This window comes from Nycticebus coucang, chromosome 3 (genome assembly GCF_027406575.1).
Source record: "Nycticebus coucang isolate mNycCou1 chromosome 3, mNycCou1.pri, whole genome shotgun sequence".
NCBI lineage: Eukaryota > Metazoa > Chordata > Mammalia > Primates > Lorisidae > Nycticebus > Nycticebus coucang.
Genome location: NC_069782.1, coordinates 138,836,525 through 138,850,417, shown reverse-complemented (window position 1 = coordinate 138,850,417; position 13,893 = coordinate 138,836,525). Strand labels below are relative to the sequence as shown.

Below are 13,893 nucleotides of genomic sequence, written 5' to 3'. Positions count from 1 at the left end.
GTTAGCTTCCTGTTTCGGTTTTCCTAAACAGGCTTTCTCCAAGGGTGGGGAGTGGTGATTTTTATCCCAGAATCACTTTGTCCATTGTGGTAATTAACATAATGCTAGCGGGGGTAACACTTTTCAGAGTTTCAGTGCCCTGGTATTGTGAAGTCTTGTCTCTTAGTTCTTGTTCTTGTAGCAGGACACAGTGTTCTGGTTGGTGGGAGACTTTCCTCTACCTGAAGGAAAAGTGATTGAGGGATCCAGGCTCTTCCATCTCATATGTACCATTCCAGCTGGTGGAAGGGAAAGGAGATGGAGAGGACACGTTGATTCCTAACTGACTGACTGACCCAGACGTTACTTCCCACCCACTTTCCATGGGCAAGAACTATTCATGTGCCTCCACCATGGAGCAGAGGGACCTTAGAAATCTTCATTTCCAGCCACTTCCTAGCAACTCTTCTACACTAAAGGAGGAGCATAAATCTTTGGACAGCTGTTTTCCCTACATATTTTGACTTGGTTTCATTTAGGAGAAAATAAAAATGCCAAAGACTGGGAATTACCTTACTATTTGGGAACAAGGAGCCCATATCTCCAATTCACCATCCAACCTCTGGTACTTCCTGTGGACAGATAGCCATATATTAATTCAGTGTCATTTTTACCGAGAACCTGATATGCTTGAGGTGCTGTGCCAGGCTCTGGGTTTATGGGAGGGAGAAAGATGTCACCCCAGTGTGGACTCTTGTAACTTTAGCCATGCTTATCTTGGCACTCAGCCATCAGCCTTTCTTGCTCTGTTCCTTCTGAATGTGGCCAAGTTGACTAGGTGTATTCATGTTACCAACCCCTCTTCAGCTTTTAGTGTCTTTCTAGAACTTTCAGGATAAAGTTTAACCCTTTCAGTGTGAAATTTGAGGTCTTGACTATGTGTCTTCAGACTGCTTTTCCAGAAATCTCTGTAGCCATTCCCTTGAATTCCCTGCTCCTGCCAATGGGCTGACTGACCCTGAGTCTCCGTGGACCTCGTGTCTCTTGCAGATATTCTCACAGCTTTTCTCGTCTAGATTGTCCTCCTGTTTCTTTTCGCCTGTCCATGGTGGCCATGGTCAAACCTCTGAGTATGGCCTGATGGATTTAAGACAGATGTGAGAGTCCTTTCTACTATAGCAAATACCATACTGCGTTTTGGCATAGTTTATGTGTCTATTTGTTAGTGCTGATGTTTCATGGAGTATCTGTCTGATTTTACTTTCAGGGGAGTCCAGTCATGCCCATGACTGGACTGGCATGGCATGAATGCTTATCTGTGGTGGTGGACATCACGAAAATTATGCATGGACCTTTTCGAGCTCATCAGCTTTCATTAGTGTTTGTGTATTTAATGTGTGGCCTGGGACAGCTCTTAGATAAGCTTTCATGGCCAGCTGTGGGCCGCCATTGGCTGCCCCTGTAGCTTGCCTGGTGCATAGCAATAAATATTGCAGCTCATCAGATGTTTAGCATGTGCTAATTGCTTTATGTCACACCTCAGCCCTTCAAGGTGGGCATTATTATCATCGCCATTTTACAGATGAGGAAGTGGAGCCTGCGGTGTACCCAGCTAGTAAGCAGGGAACCAAGCTTGAACAAAGAGGTTATAGGAGACATCTGTTATGTGGCTGATAAAGGTAGAGGTAGTGCAGGGCATAACTCGTGATCTTTGTTCCTTGTATCCCTTACAATCCAGTTGTGCAGACTAGATGTGCAAAAGTCTGTGCAAAATTAGAAGAGATGGCTTGGCAGCATGCCAAGGATGTGGCTTCTAAAAGTCAGACCTGAGTTCAGATCTTGGCCCTGACATTTATTGTGATGGCTCCTTGGGGAAATAAATAATGTTCTTTTCTGAGCTTCATTTTTTCATCTGTGGATGGGAGGATGATAATTTTCTAGAGCTGCTGTCCAGATCAGAATTAGAGGAAATATGAATAAAGTTACTGACAACTAGGAGGTGTTGAGCCAGTAATAACTAATACTGAGTAAATAATCTAAGCCAGTGTTAGTTGTTAGCATTAGTCAAGGTAGGGTATGGATAAATGCCAGCTGTCTTGTAAAATTCAAAAATGTGGGAGATCACTAAAGCTGGGGTGGGGCAGAAAGCTTCATGGAAGAGGGAGCATTTGAGGAAGATTTTGAGAGATGACTCAAGCTTTTTTTCCTCTTTTTGTAGTTTACTGATATGGTTTATTTGACTATCTATTATTTACATTATTTGAATTAGATGCCAGAATTTCATGAGAAGTATAATTCCTCATGGACACATGTACTTGCATCTTCTCCTGAAATGTTGAAGTTTTGAAACTGTGGCTTGCATTCCACATGGCAGAAACCAGAGATAAGAGCTGGTCTCTTTAGAAAGGACACCCCTTATCCTGCTTTCCTCGTTCGGCTTACCTGCCTGTACCTTTAAGTATTTGAGTTTGAAACCTCATTTAAAATATCCCTGGTGATCTTTTTCCTACCAGATAATGTATTTGTTGCCTATCGTTGTTGTAACACATTACCACAAATGTAGTAGCTTAAACTTAATATACTATGGTTCTGAAGGTCTGAAGCCTATAATGGGTCGGCAGGGTTCTATCACTTCTAGAGGGTCATGTCTATTTCCTTGTCTTTTCCAGCTTTTAGAGGCCACCTGCATTCCTTAGCTCAGGCCTTTCCTCCATCTATCAGTGGTTCTCAACCTTCCTAATACCATGACCCTTTAATACAGTTTCTCATGTTGTGGTGACCCTCAACCATAAAATTATTTTCGTTGCTACTTCATAACTGTAAATTTGCTACTGTTATGAATTGTAATGTAAATATCTGATATGCAGGATGTATTTTCATTGGTTGTGACCCACAGGTTGAGAACCACTGATCTACATAGAGATGGTTCAGGCTTTTACTAGGTAAAAGGTTCGTATCTCCTGCTTATTCATTTATAATGCAGATACTGGTTGAAGACCTTCTTTGTACCACCTGTACTGTGTACAGCGACAGTGACAATAAGACATTTTGATCTCATGGAACTTAAATTCTTAGGGGTTGGGGAAGAGGAAAAATACAATACAAATGTGACAAGTTCATTGAGAGAAACGTCCAGAAAATATGCTATGTAGAGAGTTAAAAGTGGCTGGGGGGCTATTTTATCTGGGTGATGGATGGCTGGCCTCTCTGGAGGTGGTATTTGGTTTGAAATGTAACAATGAGAAGGAGCTAGCCATGCCATGATGAGGGGGGAACTTTTATAGGCACAAGGAAGAGCATGTGCAAAGGCCTGAGGCACGAATGAACTCTCGGGGTTTGTGGAGAGCAGAAAGGAGGCCAGTATGGCTGAAGCATCATGAGTGGGAGGAGTGCTCTGAGAGGGTAGCAGGGTTAGATCAAGTGGTGCCATAGGGACTGGGCGGTGGTTTGGATTTTACCTCAAATACAATAGGAAGCCATTGAGGGTTTTAAGGAGTTGGCTAATGTGATCATATGTATGTGTATACACACATTTTGAAAAGCTCACTCCACGTGTGTGTGCAGGGTGGATTGTAGGGCCATGGGTCCAGGTAGAGATGATGGAGACTTGGGCCGACTGTTGTTATTAGAGATGCAGAGAAGGGGATGGTTTTGGAGAAAAAGCCAACAGCTGTGTTTCTTTGTGCTGTTTTCCTAGCATGCTACAGCTGTGGCTTATTGTAGGCCCTATGCCATGCTCTGAGGGGAATGTCCCTGGGCATTGCAGCTTCATGGCTGGAGGAAGAAGAGTGGCAGGTCCATGCTGAAGGTGTGTCTGGTATCTGCATAGTCTGTCGGTCTGGAGGGGAAGCTGTAGCCAGCCTTACTAGGTGATATCTTTTTGGCCTGTTGAACCACTTAGATCATGTCTGGATGTTCTTACCCCAGACCTCATCTCAACCCCAAACTAAACATGTCCATCTGCTGTTAATTTCACCTCCCTTTGGGCTCAGCGCTCATAGCTCAGTGGTTAGGGTGCCGGCCACATACACTGAGGCTGGTTTTGAACGGGGCTTGCTAAACAATGACAATTGCAGTAAATAAATAGCCGGATGTTGTGGTGTGCGCCTGTAGCCCCAGCTGCTTGGGAGGCTGAGGCAAGAGAATCACTTAAGCCCAAGAGTTTGAGGTTGCTGTGAGCTGTGACGCAACAGCACTCTACCGAGGGTGACATAGTGAGACTCTCTCAAAAAAACAATTTTTTTTTTCACCTCCCTTCGGAGGAATGCTTCCCCTGCATTTGCTGATGGAACACCCTAGGTAAGCCCTGTGGATCCTTTGTCTCACCTCCCAGGCTTGCCCAGAAAGAGGTGGGGCTTCCTAGAGAACTACGTCCCTGAGTGGAAGAGTCCAGTGTGGCCAAGATCAGCGCTGCTTTCTCTCCTGGCTTTCCTTCTGTGTCAGGGGGAGGAGAGCCCCAAGGGCACGGAACCATGTTGTTGGTCAGAGTGTCCTTGCTGTGTATTCCCCATTACACACAGTAGTTTTTAGCACAGGAGTTATTTTTGTTAACTTAGTTTTCCCAGCTGCTTAAATACTTTTTTGCTGTTTAGGAATAAGATTAATAATATCCCCATTGCGCATGTGCAGCCCTTGCAAGTTTCAGGGGAGGTTTGTTTTTTTGAGATGGGATCTCACTGTGTTGTCCAGGCTAGAGTGCAGCGGTGTCATTGTAGCTCCCAGCAACCTCAAACTCCTGGGCTCAAGTGACCCTCCTTCCTTCTGAGTAACTGGGACTACAGGCACACACTGCTGCGCCTGGCTGATTTTTCTATTTTTAGTATAGACAGGGTCTTGCTCTTGGTCACGGTGGTTTCAAACTCCTGAGCTCAAGCAATCCTCCTGCCTGTGCCTCCCAGAGTGTTAGGATTACAGGTGTCAGCCACTGCACCCAGCCCTCTGCTGAGGTTTTTAAAACATTAACTTGCTGTTCCTCTCAAGAGTCCAAGGATATGGGTGGGACAGCAGACAGCACCCTCTTCCCATTATTGCTTTTTAAAAAAGCCTTGCACCCAGCAATTACTGGGTTAATAAACGAATAAGGATTCTGTAGTTCATAAATGATGCTGGTGGCCTTTTCGTTTTATTTCCTTAGAGAAATATCTATCAAAAATTTATCTATTTCTGTCTACCAAATATTCTTTTATGTTTTAGGAATAAAATGTACCTTCTGTTGCCTTTAGCAATCGAGAGCTTCTTCACCCTGACATTGTGGTACTCTGTGCTGGCCCTTCTAGAATCTCCCTGCAGGGTGGCCCTGTGGCTGATTTGAGGCTGTAATTGAGGCTGCTTTGGTGAAAGGGGTAGGTCTCACCCTCAAGTGGGAGTGGAACATGGGCTTCTTTTCTCTCTGCCTCATATGGACTGTCCTAAAAATGCCTTGGGATCCGGCCAGCAGCCCCATTTCCACCCAAAGTATTCGGAACCCTGCTTGGCTTAGGAGAAACCTGCTAATACAGAAGGTGCAGGAGCTCTGGATTCAAGCAGACCTGGCTTTGGATGATCCTGGCCTGCTGTTAATCTGTCAGTGGGCAAGTTACTTAAAGATTCTCTCGTTGAACCTTAGTTTTCTCACTTGCTGTTAGCCTTATCCTGGAGAGTTGTTATAAGAATGAGAGACATTGTGTCACGAGGTGAGGAGGAGAGCATGGCACAGGGCTTCAGAGTCCAGGCTCTGGAGCTGACTGCCCGAGTTTGAATCCTACCTTTGCTACATAACTAGCTGTATGACTTTGGGCAAGTTACTTAAGTTCTCTGTGCTTCACTGGCTATTAACAGAACTTGTACACTCTGGCTTGTACCCTCTGCCCAGGCATAAAACCTTTTTACTTTCTTCACTTCCTAACTCCCTTCCATTCAGAAGCCAGGGGATTGATTATCAGCTGGCGAGGACCTGGGTTTGTATATGACATTTTATTTTGCTGAAGCCTCTTGTGTTGGAGGAAGTGTTTCCTTTTATTCCCTAACAGGAAGGGACAGGGTCTGTGTGGGAGAGATTGGTGATGCTACCTTGGAGGGGGACATAAACAGGAAGTTCAGAAATAAGCCAATGTCAAAAGAGACTTAAGTTAGGGAATTACTGGTGCTTAAACAGAAATTCAGATTGACTTTTCAGAAAAAGAACAGATGCCTAAATTGTCAGTGGCAAGGAAAGGAGAAGGCTATTAGTTTGTGTTTTGGGTAAGATCTCAGCGAAGAAAAAGCAGTTTTTATCTATTCTCTCAACTTGTTTGATTCTCCAAATGAGGAAATAGAAGCTAAAGGAACAGTTTTTAGTCCTTCATTAATTACAGTCTTCTGCAGTATGTGCTGATTTCTAATTTTCAGCTAGACTATGAGCTCCTTGAGGGCAGGTGCCAAGGATTCCCCAACCTTTGTGGTCATCCCCCAGCCCCCTGGCCTAGTGATGGAGAAAACAGTCAGCTCACGACTGATTGAGGTCTAATTTGTTGCCGTCATCTTTGTTTTCCAGAGTGAGTACATTGCACCATGTGACTGTAGGCGGGCCTTTGTCTCTGGATTTGATGGCTCTGCAGGTAAGTGACTAAATTCTCTCTCTTCTTGCTGTATCTTTGTTTGCCTCCTTCAAAATAATGAAACCAAGTTTCAGCCTGTGATACAGAACCAAAAAAAAAAAAAATAAACCAGATGTTTCTCATTGACCCTCTGCTGAAAAGTGTGGGTTCCCAGTCTTTTCTTGCTCCCCAAAGTCACCTTTTAATGATGTTTGCTCTTCTCTGTACCTTTGCTTTCTAAGTTTTAGCACTTTTTAAAAAGGATTTTGAACTTTTTATTATATATAGTGTACATAGAAAAAATTACATCATTTAAACTGAAAATACCTGTTTAATTGGCACCCCAAATAAAAAAGGGACTTGAATAGCATCCCTGACCTGTAAGCTCACAAACAAAGCTTAATGTTGAGCCACACTGGTGTCCTTCCATGGCTTTCTCCAAAATGTTGTGCCCTTGAGTTTTAGGGTGGTTTCCCCATTCAGGCGCCCATCTCTTAAGTAAGCTAGATGAGGTGGGAGCTCCTCTCCCGCCGCGGTTAGCACTCTGCTTCCTTTGGCGTAAGTATTTGTGTTAGTTGGCACGTTAGGATTGGCTTTGGCTGACGTTTCTGTTGAAAGCCCAGAGGTCTTCCAGGTCTGTGGGAACTGAGAGCAGATAGAGGTAGGAGGCACAGACTTCCTGCTGGTGGCCAGCAGGACAGTCTCAGTGTCCACTTGGTCTCCCTTCAGGAAAGGTGAAACGCTCCTTTGGGATTTCTGGTGGGGCAGAGGAATGGCTGTGATCACTGAGGAGGAACCAGCCCTACCTCTGTCTTGTTGATTATGAGACCATTTTGGCCATAGGTCCATAGGCCTCTGTTCTGTTGACCTTGACTTGCCGTGCTGTACCCAGCCTGGGTCTCAGGACTGTTTCCTTCAGAGCTTGACTCACCGCTGGTTGTCCGTGGTGCCATATAATCTTGCCTGGAGGTTTCCCTGGAGTCGAGGATCCATCTGCCCCCACTAGGAGTAGGTGCCTCTCTCTACTCTCACTGGCCTGCTGCTGTTTTGTGCAGCTTTTGGGCAGTTGTCAGAAATCTTTCTCTTTGCTCCCTAATCTAGGCACAGCCATCATCACAGAAGAGCATGCGGCTATGTGGACTGATGGGCGCTACTTTCTTCAGGCTGCCAAGCAGATGGATAGTAACTGGACTCTCATGAAGATGGGTGGGTAGAGGCATGGTTAGCCCAAATTTAGTTGGCCCACTCTGGATAGGGATCCTAGAGATCTTCAGGACTCCTGGATCTTAATCCTTTTATATAGTCATGGACCCTTTTGAGAATCCAAGGAAAACCCAAGAAAATGTCATGGCTATACATATATACCAATGCACGTTCAATTTTAGAAGGTCCTGGTTCAGGATATTTATTTTACTGAGGGGAAATTGAGGGCCAGAGAGGATGAGTGATTTGCTGCAGATACCTAGCTTGCCATGCATTTCACTCGCGCTCTAGGAGTCTTTCTGCTACTTTTTGCTGCCTGATGATCCAGAGTGAGATAAAGGCGAGGGGCCACTGGCAACAGAAGCTAGAAAGTTCTCTTTCTGAGATTCTCTCTGAGGATCCTGGACTTGCTCCTGGCAGCTCAGCTTTGAAGAAGAGCAATTTGTAGGGCAAGAGCTTGGATCTGGAACTTTCAGGAGTTAGTTACTTCACTTGCAGTGCCTCAGTTTCCTCATCTATAAAATGGGTTACGTAGTAAGTACCACCTGAAGTGGTGAGGATTAAAGAAGTAATATATGGAAAGTTGGATATAGCTCAGTGCTTATTGAATAATAAATATGTGCATACTCTACTTTTTCATTTAATTTTGTGCCATGTTTATTTTTCCTTGTCATTAAAATAGTCTTTAGAAACATAGTTTTAGTAGTTGTACAAAGGTCTTTCCTTCTTGAATTTTGAACTTGATGAACCGAAGATAGGGAAAGAGAAAAAGGGCTGCTAGGCCCAAGTAAGAAAGAAGGTAAGGCAAAAAAGCTGATATTTCTTGTTTGTTGTAGGAAGCAATGAGGAAAGGAAGTTGTCCCCAGACTCGCAGGGCAGGGAACAGAAGGCTGGGCCATGACACTGAGATCTAGGCAGCTACCTGAATGGGGGAGTGTGTGCCATACACTCTCCACATTCATATATATGTGCTGTTTGTCTTAAGGAGGGACTAGGAACATTCCTATGCTGGTAGGGAGATAATTTAAAATTTCTGTTTCTCAAAAATATTTTTTAAACTGTAAAAACACAAAATTTACAGATTGTTGCCACCATTGATTTCTCCCTCTCTCTCTCTTACGCCACAGGCAGGCATCTGAGGCTATGATGAATGGAGAGGCTAGTGGCCTTTCCGCTTTTTTGATTGCATGCTTCTTTTAATGGGGCTGAACACCCTCAACATGCATGTATGTTTATATGTATGTGCTAGTATCTGTCTAGCACATAGCACGTACATTTCCAAATATTACCAAAAATGAATTTCTTAATTTTTAAGAAAATAAATACAAATAGGAGTTTTAATACTTTCTTCTCTTACCCAGAGGATCACTAAATGTATCCTTGGGATATGGGCATCTCTTTTTTGCGCCCAAAGATTTAAGCTGTTAGGTCTTTTTGCAGTTTGGGGATCAGAATGTCAGAAGAGCAAATACGACCTGCCTGCTCCTTAAAGCAGGTCTGTGGCAGCAAGGGGAGGAGTGGGGGGTAAGCCCTTCTCCCTTCCAAGCCCCTCTCTCATTTCCTGAAATGAGTCTCCTGGGTAGGGAGATTCTGGTGGGTTTGTTGGCCAGTGCGTAATTCATCCTGGGGCTTTTGCCAACGATCTGTCTGTTAGGAAGTGACATGTCTTCCTCCTGTGAAAATTATACTAGGAGCGCAAGAGAAACTTCATTAATAAGTGGCTTGTTCTTAGGGGTTTGTAAAAAAATAGGAAAGAATCAAATAACAAAATAAAACTCAGTGCAGTTTCTAGGCACTTTTTAAGAACTGGTATTCATGGGCTCATTTCTTTATAAACCTTTGAACTTCCCTTCTGTGGTTCTGTGGTTCTGTGGTTATAGTAATAGTAGAGAAAATAGTAAGGAGAAGGACTGTTTTAGAATGTGTAGACTTTTACTCTAAATAGTCAAGATTTTACACAGATGTTAATTTCTTTTTCTTTCTTTGAGACAAGGTCTTACTCTGTTACCTGGGCTAACGTGCAGTGGTGTCGTCCTCACCCACAGCAACCTCAAACTGCTAGCCTCCCATGATCCTTCTGCCTCAGCCTCCAGAGTAGCTAGGACTACTGGCACATGATACTATGCCAGGCTAATTTTTCTATTTTTTGTAGAGATGGAGTCCTACTATGTTGCTCAGGCTGGTCTCAAACTCCTGACCTCAAGCAATCCTCCCCGGCCTGGCAAAATGCTGGCATTACAGGTGTGAACCACCTTGCCTGTCTCCAAGATGTTAATTGTTTAACAGAAAATCTAATTGGCTAAAAAAAATACGTTTCGAAGATATTGGCTAGATATAGAAGGTATTGGCTTAGATTATTGAAAAACTGGCTATAAAGTAATTTTAGTTCCTTTCTGGAAGCTTATTTAGTGTACTATTACTAGGATCTTAGAAGAGCTGTCTGGTCTCAGGAGATGGGAAGCCCAGGGGGCTATTCTGAAGACAGCAGTGGGTTGTTGTGTGTCCCTCTTGTAGTCTTTGGAAAGATTTCTTTGCTGTCAAGGCTTAGGCTTGGTCTTCAGGCAGAGGCTGGTTGTGGGCCCCTTGCAGATGAGGGCCGGGCACCAGTGGCCTGGTGTCTCCTTACTACTGTGTGATGTTGGGGAGATTCTCTGCTCTCAAATTTCACCCAATCACCACCCAAGTTTTTGTCAAGTGACCAGTAGTGGGAGGTGACTGAATGCTTTGTGATTTGTGACACCATGCACCTATGCTGCAGTGATCCCTGGGGCAATGTTTTCACCAGGGGTTGAGTGAAAATCATGCTTTTCTTTTTTCTTTCTTTTTTTATTGTTGGGGATTCATTGAGGGTACAAGAAACCAGGTCATACTGATTGCATTTGTTAGGTAAAGTCCCTCTTACAAATCGTGTCTTGCCTCCCAAAATTGTGGCACGCACACACCAAAAAATCATGCTTTTCTTACACACCAACTTACGCTTCTTCCCCTGTTTCTGTAGCCTTCCAGGATTAAGGGAGGTTCAGTTTTTCCAAGTCCTGCCAATCCACCTTAAGATGCTTCATAAGGATCCTGCTATCATGATGTCAGTGAATTGCAGCCTTTTTTTGTGGGGTGATGAATGTAAGCCTGCTGGAAATTATTTCTTATCAATTCTTCCCTCTGTAGGTCTGAAGGACACACCGACTCAGGAAGACTGGCTGGTGAGTGTGCTTCCTGAAGGATCCAGGGTTGGTGTGGACCCATTGATCATTCCTACAGGTGAGTGAGCTTGGTTCCTTCCTGCTTGAGTAGGGAAGTGGCTTCTAGACTCCTTTCCATCCACCGTGTGGGATGTGGAGCATTTGGGGGCTCAGCATGACTTGATGTCATGATAAATGTCAAGGTGAGAAGTATTGTGGCATAGAGGCAAAGGAAGGCCATTGGTGGAGATGTCCTTTTACAGTTTCTTGTCCTGCACATACAGCTCTGGGCCATGGGAGGATCGCCTTTCAGAAGGTGCTGGGCTCTCCAGGCCCTGCTGTCTGCCTCGGCTGAAATGGGCATTTAGTTCATGGCTGGGCCACGTGCGTGTCTCCTCAGATTACTGGAAGAAGATGGCCAAAGTTCTGAGAAGTGCTGGCCACCTCCTCATTCCTGTTAAGGAGAACCTTGTCGACAAAATCTGGACAGACCGTCCTGAGCGCCCGTGCAAGCCCCTCCTCACGCTGGGCCTGGATTACACAGGTCAGAGCCATGGTTGTGCCCAGCAGGGCCCCCATCTATTGTCCCCCACCCCGTGCTATTGTCTCCGTCCTAGTCCTCTGAATCCAAGACAAGTTCATGCTGGTGTGAGGATTTCACCCCACTTTGTCCCAGTGGGACGTTTGAGGAATCAGGAACTTTATTTGTTTCCACTGTTGCCATCCTAGGTGCCACTTGCTTTGACTTTTTTTTTTTTTGCAAAGCTCTTCTGGGTGGCTTTTGGGTGCTGCAGAGGACTGAATTTTTATTTTATTTTACCACTCAGCTGCTAACTACTACTGTACAGTGTCTGATGTTGGAAGTAGAGCTCAGGTTTCTAGTTCTTTTTTTCCATTCTTAAGTTAGCATTTGTAGTTTTACCTTCCGAGGCCCCTTGTGCTTTGGAGGCTCTGGGGTGCGGGTGTGTTTCTTTGGCCTGTGTGGGAGTGCTGGGCAAGAAGCCCGTTCTGTGAGCCACGGTGTAGGTTTATGAAGCAGTGATGGGGCAATGGGAGCGGCCTGGGAGGTGGGGCTGCAGGGGAGACGCTTTGCTCTAGAAACAGAGGTGGATGCGAGATGACTGTGGAATGTAGGCAGTGTGCCCAGAGTGGTCCTGGGAAGAAAGCATGACAGCCTGGACTTGGGGCCAAGTTTTAAACAGCATTCCCGAGTTGATTTTCAAAGCAGCCCTTGGTGTAGGGGTAGTCCCAGCTTGCTTTCCTGTGTGACGCCCCTACCAGAGGGCATTACAGATTGTGGAGGATGGGTCCAGTGAGTGGCCCAGGGTCAGCTAAGTAGTTTCCATCCGTATGGTTTGAATTTTCTTTCACTGAAGCAGAAATTCTGACTTACTGCTTATAAGACAGCAAATGTTGTAAAGCTTTTGTTCAGCAAACATTTGAGTGCCTACTCTATGCAGACACTGTGCTAGGTGCTGGGTGGATAAAACATGCCTACCTTGCTCGCAGGTGGCTGTTAACTGAGTTACAACTGCTGCTATAGTGGGGCGGTCATGGTGGTGAGGAGGTGAGCTGAGCTCCTAAGCTTCTCCAGGGCCACTGCTTCATCCTGGGGAGCAGCAGGGAGGCCTTGGCTGTGTCTGACAGGCGATGATATTTGGAAGTGGTTATCACAGTGAGAGTCAGACTGCAGGGAATTCCTAGGCCTTAGCACCAAAAGGTGAGTCTTGCAGCCCGAGGAAGGACAAGTGGTAGGTGCTATTCCCCTGACTTGCGAAACTGAGTGAGTTCTCTCTGTTGGATGGTGTGTTCACATGGCTCCCTTACAGTAGTGTAATTGATTGCAGGTTTGTCTGTCTTCCCTTCTAGATTATAAGACCCATGAGGACAGGGACTGGGTCTAAGGACAGAGCTATAACCTCAGTGACCAGCATAGTGCCCAGCAGATACCTAGGCTGGCTGGTCTACATGTGTCTTAGGTATTTGTGGGATGCATAATGGATTGATGTTGCTGTTGAGGCAATCAGGGCTTACAGCTTGACTGTTGACTGCTGTAAGCCCTGATTGCCTCACCAGCAAATCATGCTTTTGCTCTTTTTTTTAGACAGAATCTCACTTTCTTGCCTCAGTAGAAGCTCACAGCGTCATAGCTCACAGCAACCTCAAACTCTTGGGCTCAAGTGATCCTCTTGCCTAAGTTTTTCACTTTTAGTACAGACAAGGTCTCACTCTTGCTTAGGCTGGTTTCCAACTCCTGAGTTCAAGCGATCCAGCTGCCTCGGCCTCTCAGAGTTTTAGGATTACAGGAGTGAGCCACCGCGCCTGGCCGAATCATGCTTCTTATATGTAGGGCTTGAATCTAGTTCTATCTGTGCAAGCTACATGCTCCCCGCAAAATCTGGTGCTGGTTAAGAATGTTTTGGGTGGGTTCTTTTACTTGGCTCCTGTGACTTCCTAGAATTGGGGCTGGAGTTGCAAGCACGTTTGTCTCTTGCAGGCATCTCCTGGAAGGACAAGGTTGCAGACCTTCGATTGAAAATGGCAGAGAGGAACGTCATGTGGTTTGTAGTCACTGCCCTGGATGAGATTGCATGTGAGTGCTCTGGTTTCACTGGTTGGGTGTGATACCTGATCTCCCCTTTGGGTCTCCAGAAATCTGTGTGTTCATGCCATTCAGCTTTCTGAGTGGCCAGGGAATATGCGTAAGCAGCAAACGACTGTGTCACCAAAAGGGTATAGGAGATGCCAATTAGACGAAGCAGAAAGAATTACAGGCAGTGGGAGAGGGGAGTGTCCTTGCCTGGAGCGGGGTTACAGGCAAGGACTCACAGTCCGTGAGTGACGCCTCCCTCTGGTCAGTCTTGACACTGTGGCACCTCTGAGGAACATCTTGTGTCTGTCAGCCACTCTGTTGTTTTAAAAGCGGGATCACAGGAGATAATTTTTTCCTTTATACTTCTATTGTTTCCCAAGGTCTT

At 45.3% G+C, this 13,893-nt stretch overlaps 1 protein-coding gene across 2 annotated transcripts in view; it reads left to right on the top strand.

Annotated features, from left to right (window-relative positions):
* XPNPEP1 (X-prolyl aminopeptidase 1) overlaps nucleotides 1–13,893 on the top strand; it is a 56,971-nt gene that overhangs the window by 20,267 nt on the left and 22,811 nt on the right. For both annotated transcript variants that reach the window (XM_053583674.1, XM_053583675.1), the window contains exons 4-8: nucleotides 6,491–6,554; nucleotides 7,635–7,739; nucleotides 10,902–10,994; nucleotides 11,316–11,459; nucleotides 13,413–13,508. In XM_053583674.1, coding sequence (XP_053439649.1) covers nucleotides 6,491–6,554; nucleotides 7,635–7,739; nucleotides 10,902–10,994; nucleotides 11,316–11,459; nucleotides 13,413–13,508 — 502 coding nt within the window. The remainder of the gene's footprint in view (nucleotides 1–6,490; nucleotides 6,555–7,634; nucleotides 7,740–10,901; nucleotides 10,995–11,315; nucleotides 11,460–13,412; nucleotides 13,509–13,893) is intronic.